General features: G+C 40.9%; 1 protein-coding gene across 1 annotated transcript; it reads left to right on the forward strand.

Moving 5' to 3' along the window:
* The first annotated feature begins 1,205 nt into the window (after positions 1 to 1,205).
* Positions 1,206 to 13,444, forward strand: PARL (presenilin associated rhomboid like). Its single transcript, XM_027464298.3, has 10 exons — positions 1,206 to 1,375; positions 1,456 to 1,657; positions 1,746 to 1,886; positions 3,742 to 3,790; positions 5,402 to 5,497; positions 6,747 to 6,896; positions 7,978 to 8,048; positions 9,336 to 9,437; positions 11,288 to 11,385; positions 13,107 to 13,444. Exons 1-10 carry the CDS (start codon positions 1,221 to 1,223, stop codon positions 13,219 to 13,221), a joined length of 1,179 nt encoding a protein of 392 aa, XP_027320099.2. The 5' UTR covers positions 1,206 to 1,220; the 3' UTR covers positions 13,222 to 13,444.

The raw sequence follows: 13,444 nt of genomic DNA on the forward strand, positions 1-13,444 counted from the left end.
TGATAAGGTCCCTGAAAAAAAAAAAAAAAAAAAAAAAAAAAAAAAGTGATAAAAGACTCTAAGCTGCCAAGTTAAATCAAACATCTCTTTTTACTTCTTTTTAATTTTGTTGCATAGAAAAACAGGGAGCTGATTACCGCAGTTTTCACGTACCTGTATATGTGTGTTTTTTAACACCAGCAACATATAGCTTTCAATCTGCTAAGCATTGCTTTATTCAAGCAAATCCCGAGGCTGACCCATGACCAACAGCGCAATTAGAAAGAGATAAAATACAGTCTTAAATACAGTGCTATAGCACATAAGCAGTCCTCCATCACAAGCTTATAGAGGTTTCCTCAGGTCACAGCCTTGACTTAAGAAGGTAAAATCTTTCACGTGTTAAGAAAAAGGGAAAAGAGAAACAACCTCAACTACTTTCCCCTCCGCTTCCAAATGATTTGACTTTGCCACTGTATTCTTGAAGCAGATAAGCTTGCTAATGTTCTAATCAAGCCTGTAGTCACCTGCAGTTCCTAAAATATACAAATCCTTAAAAGACGTTTAGATGTAGAGCTTAGGGATATGGTTTAGTGGGGACTGTTAGTGTTAGGTTAGAGGTTGGACTCGATGATCTTGAGGTCTCTTCCAACCTAGAAAATTCTGTGATTCTGTGATTCCCATCTTGCTATTAACTTTCCTTCCATACAATGAAGAACTGAGGCTGGAGGGAACCTCAGGAGGCAGCGCTGTCCCACCTCCTGCTGCAGCACCGCCGTGCAGATGGGCTCGGGGCTTGTCCAGTCAAAACAAAACCGACTCCAAGCCTGCAGATTACACAACCGCTTTGCATGTGAAATGCTTCCCTCACACCCATGCGGGACTTGGGACTTTTCCTGCAGCAGCATGTGCCTCTCTCCTGGTGCACACCTCAGATAACCTGCTCCTTCTTAAACTGCTTCGTTTTGGCAGCTCCGCTCGCTCATGCCTGAGCCGTGCCTGGCACGCACCGGACGTAACCAGAAAGGCGCACACCGCTTCTTCAAACTCCATTAAGCTATTTTAAAAGCGAACACTTTTATTTAATTAATTATTTATTTATTCATTTATTTATTTATTTCTCTGTCGGTCTTCGTGAGCCCCGGTCCCGTCAGTCAAACCCCCGGGCGGCTGAGGGCGGCCCCTCCCTCACGCCTCCCCTCCCAACATGGCGGCCCCTCCTTCCCGCCTCCCCTCCCAACATGGCGGCCCCTCCGGGCCGGGCCGGGCTGAGGCAGTTCCCCCGGCCGCGCCCGCAAGATGGCTGCCGGCCGCCCCGGAAGCGCTCGGCGGGCGGGGAGGCGCCCAAGATGGCGTGGTGGTGCTGGGCCCGCGCCGCCGGCCCGCGGGCGCAAAGGTACGGCCGGGAGGGAACGGGCTGGGGGTGGGGGGGGGTTGCATCCCGGCTCCCCGCCCGACCTCTGTCTCCCCCCGCAGGCTGACGGTGCTGCTGGAGCCGCGCCGGGGGTTCCGGCGGGCGCGGCCGCGAACCGAGGAGCCCACCCCCGCCACCGCCGAGCCGCCCGCCGCTGAGGCGCGCCCCGCACCGCCCCGCCGCAGCCTCTGCCCGCCGCCGCCCGCCCGCGCCGGCCGCCCCCCGGCCCGCCGCCTCGTCAGGCCGCTGCTGTTCGCCGTAGGGGTGAGTGGCTCGGCGGGCGGGGAGGGAGCCGGCGGAGGCCCGGCCTCGGGCCGCCGGCCCGGGCTGAGGCTGTCCCGCCGTTGCCCAGTTCACAGGCACCGCCTTCGGGGCCGCTGCCATCTGGCAGTACGAGGCGCTCAAGGCCCGGGTCCAGACGTATTTCGAGGGAGCTCGGGCGGACTGGCTGGACAGAATCCGCCCGCAGAAGAGGGGCGACTTCAGAAAGCAGGTACGTGTGCCCGCACCGAGCATGGCTCGGGCTTGTAACGCCCAGAGGGGACAGGCGCCCGGCAAACCGCTCCTCATTCTAAGCAAATTACATTACTTCGTTCCAGGAAAAATAATGGTAGAACCAGCGATAACAAACTCATTCACAGCATCACTGCGCAACCCACATAGGAGACAAATGCCATGTTCACCCTGAAATGTGTGGAGGAGAGGTCAGGAGTAGTCAGTAAATACCTAAAGGATACACCTTTTGCTTCTTCACTATCAAAAACTTCAAGTTGCCGTTTTTAAGCCTTCTCAAAACCAAACTTGAGCTCCCAGAGATGATGGAACTGGCTTAAATTCTGGACAGTAAGCGTATTTCCTTGTTTTTGAATGAAACACATTCAGATTTTCAGCCTTTACTGCACAAACCATCAGGGTTTGAGGGGCTTTTGTAATGAAAGCCAACATTTCCATCCAACTACTTTGCTTTGACATTTGGGCAGTAAGAACAACGTAACTGCTGCAAGACTTGTACAGTTAGTTGGCATCCTGGAAGATACCAGTCATTCACTGTTCAGTTAAGCATATTTAAAACTAAAAAATATACGTGTGTTTCAAGGTTACTGCTGTAGCATGTAGCAGACCAGGCTTGTTCTGGTTGCTTTTTTGAGGGAGGTGGGGCCGCTGGAGTAACATGTTGTCCTGGAGGGCACACAGGAGCTGGTTTTGTAACACCAAGTGTGTGCACTGTGGTACTTTTTTCCAAATGGGCATGCTTTCCTGCTCAGTTTATATGAAGTGCAGGTGAGATTATGACTGCCCCTGAATTATATGTCAAATAGTTTGGGTTTTGTACTTCTGGTTTCCTTCAAAACCTGAAGGGGAAGATTTGCTGACTAGCCATCCAGGAATAAAACCACCCTGTTGTTAATAGGCTTAAATTCCCAGCCCCTGTCTTCAGTAGGTAAGTTCTGGTTTTAGATTCAGGACCTCCCAATAGACTCTGAGAGCATTATATTATTGTGTTATAGGAAAATCATCTTAGTTTATGGTCTTGGTACTGGAGAAATTGGTAGGAGATACTGATATCTGTCCTGTGCCAGAGCATTAAACAAAAAATGCAGTGAAGCTGTTACACAGGTACCAGGTCGCACACAGGTAGTCTCACAGAGCATTATTTCTTCCTGCCTCCAGCCTATAACTGAGTTTTTGACGTTGCCCCCATTGATATGACTGGAAGGTCATGGAGCTAGCAAGAAAATACTTGTCTAAAATAATTCGGAAAGCTTGAAAAGGGAAAGCGGGGGATGGAATTTGCGTGTGGGCTGACTGCACTCAAAATAAACTTTTTCAGGGGTTTTAAACTTAAGGAGGTCTGGGTGAGCTGGACGCAAGGGGGAATGGATTCCACATCTTGTGAGCCACCTCTGCAAAAGTGACCCTGGCACAAAAGTGGAATCTCTGAAAGGTGGGTGGTGTGATGTTAGATAGCATTAGGGTGAGGCTTAGTCGAGGCAAGGTCGATGCTATCTTTGGTAACCTGCTAAAGTAAGCATTATGGGCTATATCCTTCTTCAGTACAAGCAGAGGTAACCCTGCAAAAAGTTCTGCAAAATGATATAACCCCATTCTTTTTGAAGAAACTCTTGATCTACTCTTGGATATTAAATGAGAAGGAAAGTAGAACTACTCTTGAGTAAGGAAATGCTGACTTGAAAAGCTAAATCACTAAGAAAAATAACAAGTTTGAAGCTGATTTCCTTGACAGATTTCAAACAAATGCTTTTCTTAAAAAGGTAGACCTTTCTGTGACTATTTCTGAAATGGCAAATACCCCACAACGGCACTAATGAATACCAATTCTGTTTCAGGTTAACAGCTGGTGGAATAACCTGACTGAGGGTCAGCGGACTGTGACAGGTTTGTGTTAGCTTACAAGTATTAGACATTCACAGGAAGAGAAATATGGCAAACAGGTACAGTATGTTAAAACAGACGGCTTTCATACCACGTTTAGGTTGTTAGGCACCAAGCATGTGTAAACTTGTACCTGCACATATGTGGTTTCTGCTACACTTCTTTCTCAGAATGTATTTTTATATGCATCAAAAATTCCTGTGCATCTGTGTGAGATTGAAGAGGATTAACTAGAATCCTGCCCCTGGAATGTTTTTTTTCAGGAACCGCAGAAAAACAGAAAATACTTTTAGAAGTAACATGAGCTAGTTACGTGCTTTTTCCATGCAATTTTGTAAGCGCAGTCTTGAAAGATGAGGTAATTGTGTGATTTTTCTCACCCAACAAAGGTTGGCTGGAGTTGCATACTCTGTTAAATAGTATGGCTGTGTTCACCACCACAGGGAGGAATATAACATGATGCTATTTATTTTTCTACATTGTACAATGACTTGAATTACTTTTCAACATGCAGTCAGGTCACAATACAAATAAGCATTGCATTGGGTCTGGAGGGTGAAGACTCCTATTCTTCGGAGCATCTCTCAACATCTGGTTAATCTAATAAACTATCTAAATTCTAGCTGGTGTATCCTGAGCCATTGGGATACTTGCCCTTGACTGCCATGACAAGATTGGGCTTACTGTACCGAAACGGTTGATGGTTCTTTGCCATCTTGGTGCAGCATGCAAGGAAAATATTTCCTCTAACATGGAATGAGATAGAGCATCAAGAGATGCATAGAAGTTTTGGTTCTAGGACTTACACATCACAGTTTCTCACCATTCTTACGTTTTGTTACAAACTTCAAATAGAGAATCATTATGTGATATTTACTATTCTGTAAAGGAAGCACAATTTTCCCCTTAAATGTTTTTAGCTATTGTAAAATGCTCTAAATGGCTGTTCCTATAATAACAGAGGAGGCACTGTAAACAAGAAACAAATTTGCATCTCAGTATTTCTAATATTGTATCTTCTCTTTTAAACTAAAATAAGACCACAGTAAACATCTGAAGTAAAAAACCATGTGTTTGCATCTCACAGGGATGACTACGCTTTAGCAATGCTAAGTCAACTTTTTATGCTTCGTATCTAACTGGTATTATAGAATCCCTTCAAACCCAAACCTGTCTGTAAAGTGGAAGGGATGTATACTGCATGTTTGTATGGTTCCCCTAGCCTTCTCTCCTCCATGTGCAGTTAAGTGCAGCTGGTTGGTGGCATTTGGGAATAAGCAGCTAGAGGCAAGAAATGGACCTCCTTTAGTTGTTTTTTCCTTCATTGGCTCTATAGTGGAAGTAAGTTTGAAACCAGAGCTTGAATGTTTTCAGTGCAGATTTCCTGGATTGCCACATTTGTTACATTGTACGTCAAAATAAAACAGTTGCAATTAAATGTGCTATTTCTAAGATTTCCATTATATAAGCCGAATTCCTGTATTTCTTTTTGCCTTTTCTAAACTCCATAAAGTTTATGGTATGATTTTTTGCAAGCCTACTTCTGAATGCCTGTTTACAGAAAGAATTTTGGCATGTTACGTTCAAAATTTGTTTACTTTTCCCTTTTACTAGGTATTATAGCTGCAAATGTCTTCGTATTCTGTTTATGGAGGCTGCCTGGAATGCGACGGATTATGTTTACATATTTCACCTCAGATCCATCCTCCAGTAAGTCAACAGTAATTTAGGTGACTTGTCTGTGTTGGTGTAAAATAGAGCCTTTGATCATACCGCAAAAGCTTGGGATGGTGTTTCGCTTGTGGGTGATGGAGCTGCAGGTAAGCTCAGTCATGCCCAAACACGTCATTTTGTCTAGACAGGAAACTCTTTGAATGGAGAAAAAATTGGAGGTAATGGATCCGTTTTGTAGTTTTTTTGTTTGTTTGTTTGTTTGTTTGTTTTTTAAGAAACCACCACCAGTACTTTTCTAAATACTGTAATATCAGAACTGTTGCCTGGCCTCTTACTGCATTCAGTGGGATGCAGTTCCTGCCTTCCTAAAGATGAAGAGGCACTTCTGTTAGTGATATCAGCCCCAGATGCTTTCCTGGACAGAACACTAATCATCCCAGTCTTCATAAAACGTTAGTCAGTATGCTATGTACAGGCACCTTTTTTCAAACTTTGGGTGGTCTTGTGTTCCCCCCTCTTGCCAAACAAACAAACTTGGCTTTCGCTGTGTGTGAAATATTTTGAAGAGGTTAACTTAGGGAAGTAAGTTACTGAAGTAAGTTACTCGTATTTAATAGCAGAACAATTAACTTTCATTTCCACAGTAGAGAAAAGAATTAAAAGAATGAGACAAATGTGCATGAGGAAAGTAGTTACTGCCGAAATGGAAACTCAACCAATTCCCACACTCCAAAGCTAAAGCTAGCTATTATGCAAAGCAGTCATCCCAAACTCTCCTGCTTAAATAATGTTGACCTTTAAACCTGCTAATACGCTTTTTTTTTTTCTTTTTACATTTTCAAGGCTGCTGTTGCACAAAGAACTAGTTTTTCTTTTGAGAAGAAAATTTTCCATTCTGAATCAGTCTTCCTAGTAAAATCATTTTATATAGTTTTTCCTATTAATATAATAAAAAGTTTTGCTGTGTACGTTTATCAGAATTTCTCTCCAAAGCATAGAACAAGTGTTTTTAGATTGAATTTTTATGTGAAACATTTCCTAGTAGGTAATTGAAACTTTCTAAAGTAGCTGTTCATACTGCTTGCGTATTTTTGGGGTGTACTGTTTTTCAAGAGGTATTGCATAGAATTTGAAGCTTGTTAAATAATGGGGTTTATTACATAGTTTGTAGTTGAGTATTCTAAGTACAATTAGCTTATAGTATCTCTTAATGAATATCTATCTAGTCTGCATGAGACGTTCAAGTTAACCACTGACTTTTTTCATTAATTTTTCTCTCTTGTAGGAGCCTTGTGTTCTCCGATGCTGCTCTCTACGTTTAGTCACTTCTCTCTTTTCCACATGGCAGCAAATATGTATGTTTTATGGAGTTTTTCCAGCAGCATTGTCTCTCTTCTGGGATGTGAGCAGTTCATTGCAGTGTATCTTTCTGCTGGTAATGTGAAATACATATATTTGCAACATATAAAAATATGTATTCATGCAAATAAAGTGTACGTGGTTAATAAGTGTATGATGACAGATAGCAATTATTCAGCCCCACACACTGCTCTATGCTAACTGCAGTGCTTATTTGCTGTCACATGGAAGTCTGATGGCTTTAGGGTACTGGGCTTCAAAATACCATGAAAATCCAAGTATCTGGTTTTCAGTCATGCTTAGTTACTGTACTAGGTTGGGCTGGGATGGAGTTAACTTTCCCTGCAGCAGCCCATACAGTGCTGTGCTCTACACTTGTAGCTAGAACAGCACTGGTATCACACCAGTGTTGTCTCCTGCTGAGCCCTGCTGGCACAGCATCAGGACTCCCTCTAATCCCCCAGAGCCAGCAGGCTGGGGGTGGACAAGAGGGGAGCAAAGAACATTACCAGGGCAGCTGACCTAAACCAACCAAAGTGATATTCCATAGCATATGTCACAGTCAGCAATAAAAGGTGGAAAAAGGAAGAAGAGAGGAGGGGCAGGCTCTCATGAAAACATCTGTCCTCCCAGACAATGGCTATGTGCACTGAGGCCCTGCTTCAAGGCTGTGGTCAAGCATCACTCACTGGTGGGAAGTAGAGAGTAATTTCTTTCCTCTGCACTTCCACACAGCCTTTACTTGTTTTTTCCCTTTAGTGTTATTATTTAATTCATACCAATTTTCCTATAATAATTATTTTTACTTGAATTAAATTATCCTTATCTCAACCCGTGAGGTTTTTTTCCTTTTCTTCTTCTTCACTTCCTTTTCTGAGGAGGGGGAGTGAGAGCGGTTGTGGTGGAGTTCAGGTGCCTAGCAAGGTAAAACCACCACAGTCACCAAAACAAAATAGTTCTTAGAGCAGACTCATGGGAATTTCCTATGAAAAGCTTACAGTTTATTCAAGTTTAAAAAAAAAAAAAAAAGCCTTAGCTTTAAGCTAATGGCTAAAGAAGCCACTAGCTTCTTTAGAATGTACCAATGATGTTGTTTAGCTTTCTGATGCTTGCCTGTATTGCAGACATGGTTTCTAATTGTCACTTTACCTTTCTAGGTGTTGTCTCTACTTTTGTCAGCTATGTTGCTAAAATGGCCACTGGGAAGTTTGAACCATCCCTTGGAGCTGTGAGTATCTAGAATATAAGAGATGCTACATAGTTTCTAGTGTTATTTTCATAGCCTGCTGTCTTCTTTTACCTGCTTAAAATAATATACTCTGGATGATAGAAACGGGGGGGGGGGTACTGAAACCAAGCAATCTAGCAGTTACTCCTGTGCAAGAACTTGGCTATTCTTCAAATATTTCAACTCTTGCAGTGACAGCCCTGAACTACCATATGTTGTAGTGGGTTGTAAATGAGTACTTAATGAGCAGGACCTCGTGTCACTGAGCAGAGAGTTCAGTTCTACAACTTATTTCAAAGCTGGTATTACATAATTGTGTACAATTGTCTTCTCTAACTGAAAACACTACTTTTGAAAGAAATCATGTAACCAGTCAGAGTCAGCATGGGATGCTAGTGGAAGCTATAGGGAATACTGTGCAGAAAGCAGCACTGCTGCCCAAAGTCTTACTATATGAAAGGTACGAGGTAGGTCAAGGATGTGTTATGGTTGTCTGTTCTTTACAAGGATTTTTAGTACTGTAATGTTTTAAAAACACTGAACTTGCTATAAATTTGAAGTGAACCTAGCCATTTGCCAAGTTTTACAGCCGCCTTCTTTTACTAAACATTTAGCTTTTAACAAAGATGGTTGTTTTTCAATGGGAATGAAAAATGTTACGGGAAGTTCCTAAGGTAGACTTTTGTTAATGCTGTCTTATTTTCCCTTTATTTTATGATTATATCTGGAGCAAGTTAGTTTCCATTAGTTTTCCTGATATGAACTTACTGAAATTGACACGTTGCATTAGTTTATGGTATTCACAGCCTTTCCATTGAGAATTTTCATGGGATACAAAAGCCTGCAGTCACTTCAGTATAGACCAGGGATTTGTTGTTTCATTGACAAAAGACTTCTTGTTCCTGTCCCTCTTACTTCCCTTGTTTTGTTTGGCACAAGCTTCAGACAGAATCCCTTCTGAAGTGTTTGGGTCTGACTTAATGCATATACAGATTTCTATGGAGCTCACTACAAAAAACATATTAACATTAGATATCTTAAGAACAGGAGGATTTTTTTGATTATTGTAGGCTGGGTCCAAGCATGAGTTTTTCCCAGTACTTGTAGTTTTTGACATTAAAGTCTTATTTTTGTTCTCAACACTGCTGTGATACTTCATGACCTATCACAGGGCTGTGTTAGAAAAAATAATGAAAGCCAAAAGGAAAAAGGCTCACATTCAGAAAAATATTTTTACCCTTACGTAATATCTCGGCTTACTTCTAATATATTTTAATGTTTTTACAGTCAGGAGCTATAATGACTGTCCTTGCAGCTGTATGTACAAAGATGCCTGAAGCAAAACTAGCAATCATATTTCTTCCAATGTTCACATTTACAGCAGGAAGTGTAAGTACCTTTGAACTTCAAAAGAAATCCTACACTTAAAACGTTTTTTTGTGTACCTATCCCTTATCTTAAGGCATGTCCTCTTCATTTGAGTTTCTAAGCAGTTAAATTTGCTTTGAAAAAGACTACAAGGTCATGGAAGGCCTGGAGACTGATTCTGAGTTAATGCAGCCTGGCAGAGTCACTTACACAAGCGTGCAGTGATTTCAGAGTTATCTTAAATTTCATCCTCTCCATGGGTGTGTTGCCAATCTGATACTAAGACGTGAAGGAAATTGGGAGTTCTTCTGTCTGAGGACTATGTGCATAAACTGTTCAGACATTAGAAAGATATAAGTCTTTCTGAAGGGCAATATTTTGCATAGCAATAGTTGTTACAGACTAATATTTAGATTCTCTTTTTGAAGAAAGATTGGTCAAGACTGAGAAAAGAGTTTTGCGTCTCAAGGGAAATAACATTCTAGCACTGGAAGAACACCTCCTGTTGATACTTCCAAGAACATTCTTGGGTTAGAAATAAACTGCTGAGACTTCCCTTTATGTGTACTACTAGCAGTCCATTTTTCATTAAATGCTTTGAGATGTGTTCATACACATGCCATTTAAGAAAAGCTTCTCATGTATATGTTGACTTGCTTGAATAAGTTAATTGCCTGTGGTCCACCACTTAACAGTTGCTTTCCTATGTTACCTAAGGCGGTTAATCTTTGTCATCCTAAGATGATGCAGTTTAATATTTTTTTGTAAATACAGCTTACAAATTTCAACAATGTTCTCAAATATAGCCTTCATGTTTTTCTTGCCCTTCTGTTTGAGTTATGTGATATGTTGTGGTGGTGTTATTTTTTTGCATGCTAACCTTCAATTGCATCTTTCCTGAAAAGAAACCAGGGTGAAAGTACTGTCAGAGCCACAGATAGCATTGCCATGAGGAAGCACTCATTACAACAGTAAATAAAGAACAACACTGGCTATTATGATGGAAATCTCAGAATATTTTCTGATATAGCCTTTAAATGCTAGAAGTTCTTAGTAATTTCTAAACTTAATGTATTCCTGTAGCCTACCTCATATATACTGTAATGGGCTTTTAAAAGAAAAAAGCCAATATAGCAACATAGCTGCTATTTTAACACCTATGCTCAAGGAAAGAAATTCTACTTAAAGTAACACTTCATCCTGATGTTACTTCTGTCAGTCTCTTGAAATGATGCATTCAGTAAAATGTTGCATAATTACAACTGTGGTGGTTTGTGTCTCCTGAGGATGTTAAACTATTGCTCATGTTTCTTGCCACAGAATTATTCACTGTCATCCTGATTTTCTTACTTCTAACAGATGGGTCACTTAGGAAAGTGTGATGATCGATAGCTGTCAGAGGGGAAGACAGGGATACTGCCCCACATTGTTCTGTCCAGTAGAAGGTTGTGTCATTCAGTTATGTCAGAATTAGTGAACGAGAATACGACTCTTTCTTATTTTATAGTGTTTATGACTGTACTATTTCCCAGGTAGTTTTCTCATTTTTTCTGACCTAAGTTTAGAAAATATACTGGCCTAAGATTAAAATATACATAGTTGTAGAAATAAAGCTTTGAACAAATAGATTATTTGAGAAGACAATGTTCCTATCCGCCATCAGTCTATTGTTGCTCATGACTGTATTTTGGCAGCACAGTACAGCTAACAGACCGAGTCTGTTTTTAAAATAATTTTTATAGTGTTTGCATTGATAAAAAGTTTAAGGGATGCTTTTTGATCCAGAAGTTTGCTGTGTATAAAGCTTTGTTACCAGTGCTCATTATATACTGTGGCTGATCCTACCTGTTTCGTGTTCCCTTCCTTTCCAGGCTTTAAAAGCCATAATTGCATTTGACACTGCAGGGCTTGCTCTAGGCTGGAGATTTTTTGACCATGCTGCACATCTAGGGGGAGCTCTATTTGGAATGTAAGTCTGGTTTATATTTAAACTCCTCCTATTCACTTTCTGAATATTCACAAATTCGCTTTCTTCCTGCACTTCCCTGACTTAGAAGCTGAGGTGTCTTGAAATGACAAGTTAAACATTTGATTATCCTGTCACTGTAACATGGACTGTCTTTCTCTGTCCTGCTCTCTCTCCAGAACATTGAAGAGAGTCGCAGGACAGAGTAGATTCTCACAAAACACGGCATGGACAAATTAAAACATCTCGAGTTGAACAGCTAAGAAAATCCTCATGTATGAATGTTTGTTTCTAATTATCAGTTTAGAAAGAGCTGAATGAGAGTGAGCTGAGGCCAAGTTCTTCAAACAGCCTCTACTGTCATTTATCACTGTTGCTGCTTTCATCATTTTGTGGAGCCTAATTGGGAAGAACTACTAGAAACTAGTTTCTAGCAAACAGTTCTGCATTGTTCATGTTTGAACTGTATTACCTAATGAATTTTTCCCCTCTTCACACTGATTGTTGTCTTAACTTGCACACTTATTGCTAAGAGCATTTTTAAACATAGGTTAAAAGCCTACCCAAATTTTAACTAGGACAGATAAAAAAAAAATGAATTTAAAGCTTGATGCAGAAGTGTGCTCAGTGAGTTTATTCTGCAGCAAACTTATCAAGGAACCTAGGATCATTTGGAAATTTGCAGAATGCTGTTCCTTTGATCTTTTCATGAGATCAGACTGCACGGTGATTAACAATGTTTGTTCACACAGTGTGAGTAGTCTGGAAGATATATTCTAGAAGTTGGAAGGTACTAATTTTGGTTTCCAGACTGGTTTGCCTTTGCTTGCTGTTTACTTAGTGTAAGTTTTGCTCTGCACAGCCTGTTTTCCACTCTTTCTCTGGCATCACAGAGGCAGTTGGTGTAGACTTGCCAATTTGTAGCTACTTTCTGCCTTGTTGCAGCTATACCAGCTGCTCATTGTAATACGGACTTGTATATTATTAAAATATGATAGCAGATGCAGTAAGGACAAGTTTTACAAGTAACTTCCATATATGTGTGTGCATATATTTTCTACTCAGTGATCATTTTGGCCACTTCATCCTTAAACAGGGCCACTAGCTCCCAGATTGAACTGCATGTTTTCTATACATTGCTTCACAGACAATTGTCAATATCTTTTTATGTTATTGCTTCCCCTTCCACTTCTCCCTCTGTCCTCCATAACCCTCCCCTGCTTAATCACTTATATTTATACAAAACTGTATGAAAATCAGTATAAATGGGTTCAGAACACTTCAATAGATTAATTCTTCATTGAGTTGTTTATAGTGGAAAATTCACTTTAAAGGAGTGTGGCTGTTTATGTTTCTGTTGTTTTTACATACAAGAAAAAGACCTTTTATCTGGTGGGGGTAGTAAGGATTAGCACAAGCAACTGTACTGTTTTAAGTGTTAAATGGAAGTAGGTTTTGTATCTTTTTAAATAGAATTCATGAGAGCATTGAATTGGAAGGTGTTTATGCCTTTAATGCTCAGCACCAAGACAAGCAAGAACATAAAAGTTAAATGGAGTCAAGAGAAGTAGCTTAGCTAACATCACTGCTTTCCAAGAATGTTACTTGTGCCTCAGTTTAACCTTGTCTACTACTACAAGCATCTAGCTGCCTTTAGTGATCAGTCTGTTCCTCAGGTGCTGAGAAAAGTTGCAGTTAAGTTTAACTAGTACTTTCTTTTTCAGGTGGTATGTGACTTACGGTCATGAGCTCATATGGAAAAACAGAGAACCTCTGGTGAAAGCTTGGCATGAAATGAGGACAAAGAACACAGGAAAAGGAGGTGGAAGACCTAATTAACCCTAATCGTGGAAGTTCCTTGTGCTCAAGTGGTATATTACTTGAAGACCTGGGATTGAATTGGTTTTGAAGGTGGTTGGTTTTTTTTTTTTTTGCTACTCCACATTAGAAACCTCAGCTCCTTAGAGGCCTAACATAAACTACAGTTACAGAAATGCGTATCAATAGAAAATGAACTCTGACAAAGGTGGAACAATAAAGATTTTTATCCTATTTCCCTGCA

This window comes from Anas platyrhynchos, chromosome 9, assembly GCF_047663525.1.
Source record: "Anas platyrhynchos isolate ZD024472 breed Pekin duck chromosome 9, IASCAAS_PekinDuck_T2T, whole genome shotgun sequence".
In the NCBI taxonomy this organism is placed as follows: Eukaryota; Metazoa; Chordata; class Aves; order Anseriformes; family Anatidae; genus Anas; species Anas platyrhynchos.

What these genes read in the sequence shown, in the direction of transcription:
- PARL (XM_027464298.3), top strand. Translation starts at nt 1,221, where the DNA reads ATGGCGGCCCCTCCGGGCCGGGCCGGGCTGAGGCAGTTCCCCCGGCCG. An exon ending in CACCTCAGATCCATCCTCCA is followed by an intron (nt 5,498 to 6,746) that starts GTAAGTCAACAG and finishes TCTCTCTTGTAG; the next exon opens with GAGCCTTGTGTTCTCCGATG. An exon ending in TCACATTTACAGCAGGAAGT is followed by an intron (nt 9,438 to 11,287) that starts GTAAGTACCTTT and finishes CTTCCTTTCCAG; the next exon opens with GCTTTAAAAGCCATAATTGC.